This window comes from Nelusetta ayraudi, unplaced genomic scaffold, assembly GCF_046127955.1.
Source record: "Nelusetta ayraudi isolate G7.1 ecotype Tasmania unplaced genomic scaffold, CSIRO-AGI_Nayr_v1 ptg000059l, whole genome shotgun sequence".
Lineage (NCBI taxonomy): Eukaryota > Metazoa > Chordata > Actinopteri > Tetraodontiformes > Monacanthidae > Nelusetta > Nelusetta ayraudi.
In genome coordinates this window covers 1,930,295-1,943,648 of record NW_027466109.1, presented here as the reverse complement: position 1 = coordinate 1,943,648, position 13,354 = coordinate 1,930,295, and the positions used below count along the sequence as shown (strand labels likewise).

The window sequence follows — 13,354 nt, the reverse complement described above, 5'->3', positions numbered from 1 at the left end:
GCTCCGGGTTTTGGTGGCGCTCCTCGTGAGGGCTAATCGTGACTAAACAGCTTAAGGAAGTCACACTTCCCTCGGTGATCACCATGTGCTCCGACTGCCAGCGAATGATCGCTGAAGGCTTCCAGCACACTGCCGGGGCTGCCGTTCGCGCGCACGCACGCACGCTTGCGCAAGCACACACACACACACACACACACACACACACACACTTACACACAACCTGGTTTTTTCACCTGACCAACCTGCAGCCCTGTTGGCTTTTTCCACAGTTTCATTTCTGCAAAGTTTGGTCGCGTGGTGCACAGGTCCACCTCCCAGTTTCACTATTATTGCTTCTAATCTGCCTTGCAAAGGGAGCTTTGAGTTCGGCCGCCCACACACAGAGATTTAAGGAGGCACATATGGGTGGGCGGGGTGCCAAAACCAGTAGTAACCTTTTGAAGTCACCATTTCCTGATCTTTAATTGTTGTCGCCGACCCCAGAGTTAGGCGCCTCACACACAAATGAGTATGTGTAAAAATTGTATAGATATTTCAATTGTAAAGCTAATTGTTTTTCCTCATTTAACATCTTAAGCATCCTCTCCGTACCACTTTATTTCATTTTTATTTGTCTTTATTTTTATGTTTCAAGTGTGTCCTTTGCAATACCCTGGTGAGTGAGAGTTTAAATGAAAAGATGAAGCACTGGTGGGATGGCAGTTGAACAGAATGGGCAGCCATAGACGGCGCGGCAGCCCGTCTCCGAATCTATTACGGGGGGAACTGGTTGGGCTATTTTCGTGTTTCTTATTGCTGCACCTGGCAAAGCCACGCTACACTTATCAGAGCCCTAACTACCTGTCCAACAATGCCAAGCTGCACCAGGGCGGATTACCCCTGCAGCAGGGTCACTGCATCCACGGGCCTTTTTCTAATTAGGCTGTTGTGATGTCTCAGCAACTGCTGTCAAACCGCGACCCCCCCCCCTCCCCCTCCTTGAAATTGCAACCTGCAAAGTGTGCTATTCTGGCTTTAGTTATTTATTTCTAAAATGCTTCCAGGATCCATGCTAATTTTTTGCTGGCAGGTGTGACCACACCCTGTCCTTCTCAAGTGCTGCATGTCGCAAAATATATATATAAAAAAAAAATCAAAAGTGTGGCCTTGCAAAATACATTTTCTAGCTCTTTCTGAAGCTGCCTGGGTGTCTGTCCATGTCCTGGTGTGGACTAACATTTTCACATTCAGAAAAGATCTAATTTCCCAACGCTAACATGGCCCTCGGCAACAGCGTCTGCCAAGTTTCTGCTCCTGCTCCACCAAGATAACATCACGCTGGCGGCCCGGGGCAAAATGGCCTCCTCGTGGCTATTGGCTATGCTAATGGAGAATGTGTTGTTTCAGGTCTCTCACACAAATGCACACAGTGGTATTTACACTGAGACTCACAATGGCCCTCTTATTTGGGCCCTCATAAACTTTATTAGGATTTATATCCTCAGCTTTGTCCCCAGTCATCCAGTCTGGCCTGTTTTTTTACGCTGGAGACAAACGCTAGGAAAGAGCGGACGAAGGGGGAGGGGCGGCAAGAGGCTGATTAGTTTTGGGTTCGAGGCGTGTTGCTGACACTATGCAGTGACACATCAGGATGATTCAGCAGTTAAATTGGCCTGATTTGTGGCATAATTGCTCAGTGTTGAAGGACGTAATTAATTTGATGTCACTTTTTTTTATTTTATAATGTGTCTAGACATGGATTAAGACTTGCATTTTATACAAATAGTTTACAGCTGCTTCTCTGGGGTTTTTTTTTTTTTTTTTTTTTAATGTTGTTCTGTTGTTGGGGGGAAAAAAAAAAAAAAGAACATTAAATGGGGCAAGTTGGACTGGACATTTGTGAGTTTTAAAATGAGACGTTTTAATGAAGCGCGTTAACAGACTCTCCTAAAAACTGGCGTCTGCTCCGGCCATGTATATTTCTTCTGACTTACGCCGTGTGTAGGTACATGTGTCATCCGACGAGGCAGCTCGAGCTCCACCATAAAGACACACAAATCCCCTCCCCCGTAAAATGCGGGTGAGAGAAGTACTCAGAAGAACTCGCACAACTTTAGTGTTTGTTCCATTCCTCATTTAAAAGTGCACTAAATAGAGCGTCTGCGCCGAGGGACTTGCTTACTGTCGGGGCCCCGTAAAGGCAGACCGCACGCGCCGTCAAATACCTCAGCAGCCTGATCGCCGGTCGCTGGGGGCCTGCCTGCCTGCCTGCCTGCCTGCCTGCCTTGTGTCAACCTCCTGCCGTGACCCTAATTGGCTGTGGGCTAACTCGGAGCGACGTCAGACGACAGCCAGTTAACGAGGTCTGCCAATCAATAAATATGAGCCTGTGCTTCGCTATTAATAAGATGCAGAGCGGGGTTGTTTGCGTTGTGACGGCGGTGTAGTTTGCTTCGGGACGGAAGGTATTGATTTTGAAAAAAAAAAAAAAAGTCGGACAAAAAAAAGCTTTTAGTGTTTTATCTGTTTTAACGCAGCCTTGTTCCTTTGAAATACCCATTTTCAGAGCTTTCATTTTTTTTAATTTCATCTCACTCCAGGGAAACTTGCTTCATTATTTATCCAATAATCCTGTAGTTCTCCAGAAAAAAAGTATACTGTGTTTAAAGCCTCCTGCAAAGAAATGCTCATGTTTTAACTTCCCTTTGTTGGACAGGGAGCAGCAGCAGTGCCCTTTGTGACATCACGCAGGGCAATTTAAAAGACAACTAATGTTTAGGACTGTTTTCCGAACATATATGTGTGTGAATTGTATAGACCAATGAAAACTGCATATTTATAAGACTAAGACCTCACTGTGTATATTTTTAGAATAACACAACATTCTCTTCTTTCCGCAGGTCATGGACAGCTTCCGCTCTTCCTAGTAGGATCTCGTACACACTGAGGAGCACCTGGGTGGTGGCTGGGGGAGTGAGTTTGCCAAGTCAGCTGGCGGTCATGTGTGAAGCTGTGGTCTGATGCCAATCCTTCGCTCAGCTCTGGCCATGGACGAGAACTACCTGCATCCAGAGGGCCCACAGCTGGACAGCAGCTTGTTCTCAGTGGCCTCGCCAAACTTGGGGGTAAGCGACTTAATTCAGGACATCCTGCACGGTCACTACACAAACAGTAGGGCAGCCGCGCGAACCTGGGTTAATGCTAATGTTGACGTCAAAGCTTATGTACAATATTCACTTCTTATGACAGTAAACTCTGACGTTCCAAAGGCAATTTACTGCAGTCATTCCTGTCTATTCTAAATTCTCCTGAGAAAATGTGCCAGAAATACTGTCATACACCGTGAATATGAATATAAATGTATATAAATACAGCAATATAGGTTTTTGCACTACTTCACTGCCTCCATTTAGATTTCACCAAAATTCATGCTTAAATTAACCCACGACCACAGAGATTCCAGAGAATTTCTCAATAGCCAGTGACTTCCTTAAGTTGTGAAAGTATTCGTTTTTAACGATACAGCATGACGAAGCACTCAGGTGTGGTGGTACCGATAGCCTTTATTTCACGTCAAATTAACCCACATGTTGTTTAAAACACAAGTTGTTTGGAAGGGGGGCCACACATTTTTCTTTTGCCATTTAAAGAGGCTGTATTGAATTGAACCTTTGTGTGAAACTGTGTTTTTCAGAGCTCATTATACACCTCCTCTGATTCCTGGGGATCCTTCTCTCAGCCGGCTGGATACAGCATACACTGCCCTATGCAATCTGGAAACCAGTAAGTTTTAATCGGCATCAGCACAATCTGTTTCCCCTTTTATATTGTTTCTTGCACTGTGCCTGAGGCCTTACAATAATACCATGTGCAGGCTTTACATCAGGTAATAACTTTACTAAGAAAATGAAAATTACACTTCTGGTTAAAAATAACCCACACTGGGGTTTCAGACGTTTCACACTAAGTATTGCTCTTTTTTTGGTGTTTTTTTTTTTTTAATGTTGTGGGGACTGCGCAAGCCCATTGGAGGTGTATTGTGTGAGCTCATCTGTTATTGCCTAACAGTGTGGCCCATGTGGCCAACTTCCCACACTTCCAACTTATTTGTATGTCTTAAAATGGCTCTGTGCGGACGATGCGTCTGAGTGAAAACTCTACCAGGAATAAGCGCTTTGATGTCAGGGATTCCCAGTATTGAATCATGGTGGTGAGTGTGTGTGGAGTTCAGATCATAGAGTGTGTGAATTTCAAAGCCGTGCAGCATATTGTCGGGCCAGGGAGCCGCTCCGCAGCATCGGTTGTCTGAGCAGCTTTCGGCAGGCGCCTGAACTGTTGACTCAGCAAAATACACTTTCAGTGGAGTAAGAATAAATGAATTGATTATATAAATAAAAAAAAGCCACACAAATGCAGCAGTTCATACACATTGCAGCTTTTTCTGGCGTGAGACTAGCGTCTTATAGTTTAATGTTTGATTATATGATGACACACAGCCTTTTAGTCGTAATATAGGTTTCTTTTTTGGCTTCAGAGAGTCCTACTGCGATAACTGTTTGTTGTTATTTTTAACAACTCACATGTTTGCTTCAGAGGTTGCGTGCGTTCCCATGATAGTTACCATCTGTGCGCTAATCCCCCCCCTCAACCCCCCCCCCCTTAAAATATCAGATGCGTGAGAGCAATAAGTGATTTTTTTTTAGCTTGTTTTTTTTTTTTTTGTTTTTTTTTTTTGTTTTTTTTGTATCTTATCTACAATTCTTGAGAATCAGATTAATCATCAGAATACAGATTAATCTGTTTGTGGTCACAGCAGTGGCGATGGCAATAATGGAATATCCCAAATATGTCATTATTCTGTGGTATATTAACATGTTTGTGTGACAAACGTAACAATGGTTTCCCAGGCTAAGACCATGCAGAGACGTTCTTGAACAAAAAAATCATTTTTTTTTGTTAAAAGTACTTTTTTAAGTTGGTTTGGTGGCATCATTGTTAAGGTTTGCGCAAGCAAACAGGAAATAGGCCTTTAAACCTCAGCGAGGCCCTTTTTCACATGACCCAGTCTTTGCTTTTGTCACCGCCGTCGCAGTAAATTGAGTCAGCTGCTGCAGTCAATGGCCAGGATATACATTCATTAGTTACATTCGACAGCCCTCAGTTGTGTGTTCAAGTCCCCGTTCACGCGAGGACGAGAAGAGTGAGTAGATCAAAGGCAGAGAAGATCGTCAGCGTCAACCTGACGTGACCGGATCTCGGAAATTATTTCGAAGGTGTTAAACCACGACAGCGGCAGTTGCTGACTTTTCCATATTTGTTTGCAGTCGAAGAAACGGGAGTTTGAAGAGAGTTCAGGTTTCTATTTTTAGCCCGTTGTGTTTCCAGTTGCACATGACCGTTGGTAAAGTAATCATCCAAAGCAACAGAGTTTTGGGCTCTTTCCAGTTGGATCCATGTTGACTCTCACAAACAATATTGGAGGACATGTGACATTAAAGTGTTTTTTTTTCGTATGAGCGCGTGCGCACGCAGACGCACAGACTAATGTTTTCCCAGCAGCGTTTAACAAACTGTTGATAGCATGATAGTGGTGTCATCCTGCCTGTTTGTGTCGGCGGCGAGGAGGACTTCTTCCGTGGAATCAGCGCTCTAGATAAATGTTTGTCGCTCCTGTTTACGTTTCACTCGCACAGCATCGACACCAAATGCCTGTGTCTTTTTGTGACGTTCTGGACTTTTGTTTTAATCGTTTGACTGATGCGTTTAGGTCAGACAGACACTTGCAATGTGAAAAAAAATACTATCAACTGCTGTTTGCATGTTTTGCACACCTAAAAATAAAAGACGATAAAAGTCTGTGAGTTATAACAATATTTAATGACTTTTACAGCGGCCGACGGCTGGCTAACAAAGTCTACAGCTACAGGTTGTTCAATGCAGGGAAGCTACATGTACTCAGCAACTGAATAAGTGCATTTGGCTGCGAGCCGCTGACCAGCTCTGTATTGCTGGAAAGCAGCTGATGCCGCCCGGCCTGCCAAAAACTTCAGATGTAATAATATCACTGTCAGACAGACCACGGTGGCTAATGAGATGGAAGGGGGAACTCCGCTGTGAATAATTCAGAACGTTTAAATGAGCTGCAAAAACGGATTCTTTACCAGAACAATCTCCTTTCATCCCGTTTTTATTGTGTTCGGAAACTTTGTATAAAGTTTCAGTTTTATTCGTTAGCTCTTCCTCCCTTCCGCTGAGGGTTCTAGGGAAGGCTTTGAAATTTTGACGGTATATTTCATGGATTTATGTAACAAAATCCACACATGACATAGTCGGTCTGGGCAAAGTTGCTTCTCAGAGCGCCGAAAACACTTCTCTGTCTCTCTTGTGCTTTATAGGAACACTGATAATTTGGCAAGTAACCGACTGTGTGACGTGCATGTTGCTGCATCTGATTATTTTAGAAAAATTAACCATTACAGGGCATTGATTACTCTAAAAGTATCACAAACAGAACAGGAAATACAGGAACACAACCCATCATTTGAATCTCGTCGGCTTTTTGTTTTGCAAATTAAAAGTGCAGCAGCCATATTCCTGTCTAGACTGACTTCTCCGCCATACTCCTGTCCAGACTGACTTCTCCGCCATACTCCTGTCCAGACTGACTTCACCAACTTCTCGGCCCCCTTTCGCCCTCCAGATCTCCCGCGGACTGCAATCAAACGCTGCTCCGCTGATCTGTGGCTCGTAGTCAAGGACTCAGAGCCAAGACCTGTAAATAGCTCTGGCTGAGCAATCCCTCTTAGCCCGGGTCCCGCTCGCCGGCGCATGATCGGCTGAGCCCGACATGGTGTGCACTTTCACTTTAACCAGCGGCTCAGTTTTGCTTTTGGTTCATGCGCAGTGTGGCGCCGCTTGTTTGCGCGTCGTTGCAGTTTGACGACTTGTGCTCAACTAGAAACAGAAAGCAGCTCGTAGAGCAGCGCAGCCGGCCTGGATGGCCGTTGACTTTGTTTTTACAGTGACTGGTGGTAATCGGGAGCAGTCGGTTTCAGATAAGGGAGATCGTCGCACTGGTAGGACGTGTTCTGACACTCAGCCGCCTCTGGACTGTTTACGTCTTATGGTTCATTCAAAATGTAATCACATTACCTCTGCCCGCCCTCAGGGTGGACTCTTCCGTTGTGTCTTTCACAGTTAAATTTGACACTCCTCTGTCTTTAGTTGCTTTGGCTCTAACTTTTCCATTCTCAAGCAGTCTGTAAATGACACAAAAAGTTTTGTTTTTAAAAAATAATGTTTACAGTGGTGAACGCCGCCGGTATTTACGCTTTATGTTGAAGCACCATCGTTCTAGATCTTAGTGGACTAGTTAGCATATATATATATATATATTTAAGTGCTTTTTCGCATCCCCTTTCATTTCCCTGCCTGAGCTCCTGGTAACTTGACGGCTTGCGTGATATTTATATACGCGTGTTAATGCCCTGAATTTAAAAAAAGACTTTTACACTTCAGCCTCGATGAGTCACCGATAGATGTTTAACCCAAGCCTTTCCTTTTGACTTTGTTTTTTTCCAGGCAATACCACTTGAATAGCAGCACTACCAACACCACTACAGATGTGCCCATGGACATATACTCTGGATTTTCTGGCGTGGACTTTTCCGGCCTCAACCTCCCGAGGAATGGCGATTTCCCGCAGGTTTGTGTCACTTAAAACTCTTTTCCCATCACCTCAGGGAGTCCTCGCTCCCGAGGTTACATTCCCTCAAGTGTTCATCTCCTCTAATGGTTCCTTTTCAAGGAGGGGAGGGAGCACCCTCCCTCCCCCAGGTTCTTTCATCTTGTGTCTAACTTGTGTTGAGCTACGCTTAATTTAGCGTAGAGCAGCTGATTAAAGGGCGGCGATGTCTAGACAACTGCAGCTGCACCTTTTCCCCAGTCCTGTCGAGGCATGTCATTAATAAGACGCCGCCATTAGGGCTCATCTGCACGTGCACGCCGCATCTTCACCGGTTATGCTCGGCGTTGAAGTGTGTTTTTTTTTTTTTTTTTCTGAGCGAGTCGAAAAATTACCTTTCAAGAATTTGAAGGGCGCATCCTCCATATTAAGTTGAAATAAAGCGAGGCTTTAGCTGTCATGGGTGTTAAAACTGGTACTAAACCCTGTTGTTGGGTGCAATTTGTTCTCAAAATTTAAATAAAGAACTGAATACTGTCTCCATCAGACACGTTTAGCAAGGAGGGCCCCTATTCTTGCAAATGTAAAAGCTCTTCTGGGAAACGCAGCGGCGTTGATTTCAGTTCTGTTCATCACAGCTGCAGTGATTTTCAGGTGATACTGACTAGCATGCACGAGTCTCGTGCACCTGACGAACTCTCCGTCAATCAGTGACCAGCCCCACCCTACAGCGGAACAGTTAATGGGTTATCTGCTTCTCTCAAACAGCAGTTAAGTTGTGTATCTTTTTACCATGATTATCCAGCATTGACAACAAATCCTTTGATTTTGAGAACAAGTGAAGCATTACAGTCTTGTTTAAAGCCCATTAGAAATAAAGAATTCATTTTATATGACAGCTTGACTCTCAATTGTCTTTGGACATTTTTTCCGGATCACTGAATGGACTTTCATTTTGTGTGGTTAATATTCCACAAATATGGACATTAAAGAGCCAATTCTAAAACAGATGGACATTAAACGCCACAGAGCCTTTATTCTCTAGTGTTCCATCATAGAGGCAGGGTGGAAAACAGTGCAGGGTCAGGACTTTGATGCCGTAGACTCAAATTCTATTCACTCATGTTGATGGCTATGTTACAATTACCGATGAAGTTGAAGCTGATATGAGCTCATTTGCATATTTGATTTGTCCGCCCATTTAATCAGTTCGGCACACCATTCTATAACTCCCTCATCATTGGATGGAATTGTATGAGATTGCAGTGACATATTTCATTGGCTTGAAAGAAGCTGATCATCTATGTTCCGGGACAGTTTAAAGAAGGTTATTTTTGAGGCTGAGCATTCATGTCTCACCGTCTCTCCAATAATTCGACAGCCTTGTGAGCGACCAGGGAAAGGAGTTTCTCAGTTGGGCAGAGTTGAGCAAAGCGTCGTTGAGTCTGTGTGATGGAAAAAGTGTTTCCTGCCAGGATTGTGCCTTTGTTGGATGAACCGCTGAACAGCATGACCCACTTCAGATCTTCTGACGTCTCCACATGCGCAGTATGTCTCTTGTTCAAACAGAGGTCATCAACCTTGACCTGAAATGTGCCGGATGTTATTTTGAAATGTCTTGTAATTTGCTGTTTGTAATTATCAGGAAAAAAGCTGTTCTGTGCAATTATCAGGAAAAAAGCTGTCCTGTGCGTGAGCTTAACAAGTTTGTGTCTCTGAATGCCACCACACCAGTGTCTTGTCTCGTTGTTGTCCATATGTGTACACAGGTGGGATGTTTCTGTAACAAATCTCGTGCTTACAATAATATATAGACTGTGTGTGTGTGTGTGTGTGTGTGTGTGTGTGTGTGTGTGTCTGTGTCTGTGTGTGTGTCTGTGTCTGTGTCTGTGTCTGTGTGTGTCTGTGTCTGTGTGTGTGTGTGTCTGTGTCTGTGTTCCGGCCGGTATTTCGAGATCAAAGTGCGTGCATGTGAACGGCTTTCATGTTCAAGGAAAAAAAAAAAGAGAAAAGAATTAGGGATGTCTCATCACGACGTCTCTCGTGTGATGTGTGCTGCTTACGTGGATCTTGTGATTCATGCGGGGCTTTCCTCGTTTTCCAGCTGCCTGTGTCGGCCTGTCTGGCTGCAGCTTCCTTCCCTTAAAGCGGCCGCCAGTGCCCGCGTGAATGTGCGAGGAACGTGTTTTTTTTGTGTGTGTGTGTCTTGTCGCGTCGATGTGGGTTAATGTTCAGAGCTCCTCGCGGCGGCGTTGAGGGGCAGCATGAATGTTTGAGCGGCCCCTGTGGGTGGGAGGCGTCAGTCGGTGTTGTGCTTTCTCAGCTGTCTCCTCTGGTTGTGGACACTCCCTGCTGCCATGTGAGACACGGAGAGGAAATGTAAGTCACAGGGCCGTCACGAATAATCCACCCCCTCCCCAGCCAACACACACACCAAGTGCCCCCCCCCCCCCCTTCTCACACCACCTCCCCTCTCTGTGGCAATCCAACCACGACCTTCATTTTAATTCCATCCCTCTGCGACGAAAAAGCTGACTTTTCTCGTTTTTGGCTCTTCTGTTGAACTGTGACGCGTCAGCTCAGGGGCGTCTGACGCGAGAGCGGGGCTGCTGATGCGATTCTCGTTTGCCTCAGCCGCACGTCTCCGTCAGTCGCAGAGAGGGTTTTTTTTGTGTGTGTGTTGTCCAGCCATCTTTGCAGTTTGTTTACCCACGGCAGGAGCGCCGTCAAGACCACAATCAAGGAAGTGCACAGCTGTGAACAGGAGTTGTTTTTTTTCCTCTGGACTATTAACCAGAAAACAAAAGGCTGAAGTTTGTATGAGGAAATATAGACCTCTGTTTGTGAGTTGATATACTGAGATGAGCTCATGAGTTCAATGCAACATCCCCTTCCGGGAGTTTTCATCATGCTCAACCTTATGTGTACTTGAAATGTTTATATTTTTATAAATATTTTATAGGTTATTATCACTTAGTGTTTTTTCAAAATATTGTAATTTTACCAACATAAAATGAATTAATAGGCCCCATAAGTACTGGTTCCAAAGCAACAGGTCCTGGGCAGGATTACCATTATGTTCAGTGGGAACCAAGACTTTTCATAGGGATCTATTTTATTCTGCTCAGATGCCCAGTAAATATCGATCCATGGATTTAATGGAGACGCCCCGCGATTTAAAGTCCCTCATTTGCAACCGCAAGCAAATGTCGGGGCACCTGTGGCCACAAGGTGGCATTAAATCACTTAGTAGGCGTGTGGCCTCTGGCCTGAGGTCAAGGGTCAGAGTTCACACCGAGACAGAGGTCAGAGTGGGTGATGATAGTCAGCAATTGTATCTTGTCGAGAATCACAGTTATGTTTTAAAAAGGCGTCTTAAACTAGGTGCATATTCTGTGGTGTTATTTTAGTTGCATCAAACACTAACTTGCGAGTCTTGCGTCATGAGGAAGAGGACTTTAAAAAAGTGCTTTACCAACGCTGATACCAACAGCAAACAATGTGCAACGACTGGAACGAATCAAAGGAAGCTTCAACTGGTGTAATTTAAAAACAATGGGGGCAACATTATCAGAACCAGATAGAGACCAGGGTTGCATTATCTAAGAATAAGTTGAATAATTAACTTTATCATCTGAACCACCCATACTGACTGTGCAGAGCCAAAAACCACCACAGCTAATTGAATGGAAATTGCTTTAAAGCCAAAAAGTGTTTCCAGTATCATTGTGGAAATAAAGAGGGGTGAATTCACACCCGGAATTGGATTATCTATTGAAGATCTTATGTGGACAACCAGAGGGGTGTAGATTGAGGGAGGTCCTCCTTCAGCTCGTATTTATGAATACCTCGGGTGAAGATGTGCGCACGGTACGCATGTGTTTTCACAGTCATTTCTGAATACGCATAGTGTTTCCTTGTGGTTTTTCTCTGCCTGACACACGTAGTAGTGCGCTCCTGAAAAAGGAACATTTGCCTTGAGTCTGTTTTTTCAGTTTTGTTTTGTGTGCTTGCGCTTGATTGAGTCACTTCTTTTTCTTACTACAGCACCGGTGTACTCATAAATGCATTCATAATCTGTCCTGGCTGCAGGAAGGATGCGTGTAGTCATTATTTTGTGCCTCAAGCCGTGAGACTTACAATGTATGTCACATTTTAACTGAGTATTTCAGTGCGGTGCAGGACATTGTGCTTTTTTTTTTTCCTCAGCCTATGCTGTGAGCTGTGAGCCACCGACTCTCTCGTTGCCTAAATGCCTTTTAATGCATTTTTTCCCCCCCTGATTTGATGTGCACCATATTAACCAACCAACTGAATCTAATTTGAGCATTACTGCAGCAATGAGGCAATTGTGCTATGCTGTTATACATAGTTAGAGCTGAAACTCCCAGAGTAGCCATGTGATGAGCACAGGATTGGGTAATGATTGATTCGCTTGGACCAAATGAGGGAGACAGATGTGTCAAATTAGAAAATCAATGGCTGCCAGTCGGAATTTGTTTCCCTGTGCGTCCATGTGCCATTGTTCCGCCACCCAAATTATCGTTATTGCATTAAAATAAAATGCAAACTGATGAACTCTTCGCTGTAGCTCGGGCTTTTATTGTTTCTGGTTTACCGGCAGTGAGGATTATCTTGCAGCCCTGCCAATCACCTCATAAACAGATGGCATTTCTCGCCAGCTTCCTTGTACACGTTTGTCGTCTTGCATGGCCGAGATTTCAAGGCAAGAGTTAACAATTTATATTACAGGGGCGATAGTGGGTGCAGAGTGTACTGGGCGTGTACGTGGTCTACTTTTTGAATCAGGTTCCACATTATTGACCTGCAACCCTCCCAAAAAAGAAGCAGGTAAACAAGTGCATAATGATAGAATAACTAAATAACAAGCGTAAAAACCAAATAGGCTGAGACTTGGTGCATTTGACAGTAATTGTCAATGCAATTTAGCAAAAATGGAACCCACCCAACCCTGGCCCAACCCTGTGTCAACTGAGGTCATGGCTGAATCCTAAAACACAAGGCTTTAATGCAACGCGTCGCATCTGTTTGCACGCTCTATAAGGAAGCTTCTCAATGATTCAATCCCTCCCCCTCTCGCCCTTTCTCTTTCTCTCTCTCTCGCTCTCACACGCACGCGCGGGCACACGCACGAGTGCACCAATTGGAGGATTCCCACTCGCACTACGGATGACAACATGGCCAGACGCCAGGCAGTCTCTCAGAGTCTGACTCCCCTTTAGTCCACCAGAGACGGTCATTACAGTACCTTGCCATGCTGGGTGTGGGGGTGATATCATGTGTTCCTGGAAGCTGGGTGTGCAAAATAGGCCCGTTTATTGCATTGCAAAGGATAAATCCCATTATTTTGTTTCCAAGTGTCCCATTTGCCTCCTTGAAGTCTGCCTCTCGAAACGATGCTCTGCCCCCCCTCGTGACCAAAAAAAAAAAAAAAAAAGGAAAGCCCTGCACGGCCGTCTTTCATCGCTGGGAAATTTGTCAGGCCGTCTGATTCCCAGAACATTTTCCCCTGTTGCTCCTTTCCTTTTGTTTTGTTTCGATTGCAACCCGAGTTCCAGTAATGGGAATGTCTATTTATAATGAGGCATTCCTGTGTAAACATGCACAAAATCAAATTTCGTCCAGTGCCAGAAAGACCTGTCGAGCAGGCGGACTCGCCGCCCGCGCCCC

General features: G+C 44.7%; 2 protein-coding genes across 6 annotated transcripts in view; one reads left to right on the top strand and one right to left on the bottom strand.

The window, feature by feature from the left end:
• The window catches only part of borcs8 (BLOC-1 related complex subunit 8), a 288,333-nt gene that overhangs the window by 199,476 nt on the left and 75,503 nt on the right, over window positions 1–13,354 (bottom strand). The gene's annotated exons all lie outside the window — the stretch shown is intronic.
• Window positions 1–13,354, top strand: part of sbno2b (strawberry notch homolog 2b) — a 46,332-nt gene that overhangs the window by 8,616 nt on the left and 24,362 nt on the right. For 3 of the 5 annotated variants that reach the window (XM_076039393.1, XM_076039392.1, XM_076039389.1), the window contains exons 2-4: window positions 2,880–3,104; window positions 3,674–3,762; window positions 7,561–7,684. In XM_076039393.1, coding sequence (XP_075895508.1) covers window positions 3,000–3,104; window positions 3,674–3,762; window positions 7,561–7,684 — 318 coding nt within the window. In that variant the 5' untranslated portion in view covers window positions 2,880–2,999. Of the gene's footprint in view, window positions 1–2,214; window positions 2,343–2,879; window positions 3,105–3,673; window positions 3,763–7,036; window positions 7,056–7,560; window positions 7,685–13,354 lie in introns of those variants that run through there. The other 2 variants (XM_076039391.1, XM_076039394.1) reach the window with 2 other exon arrangements.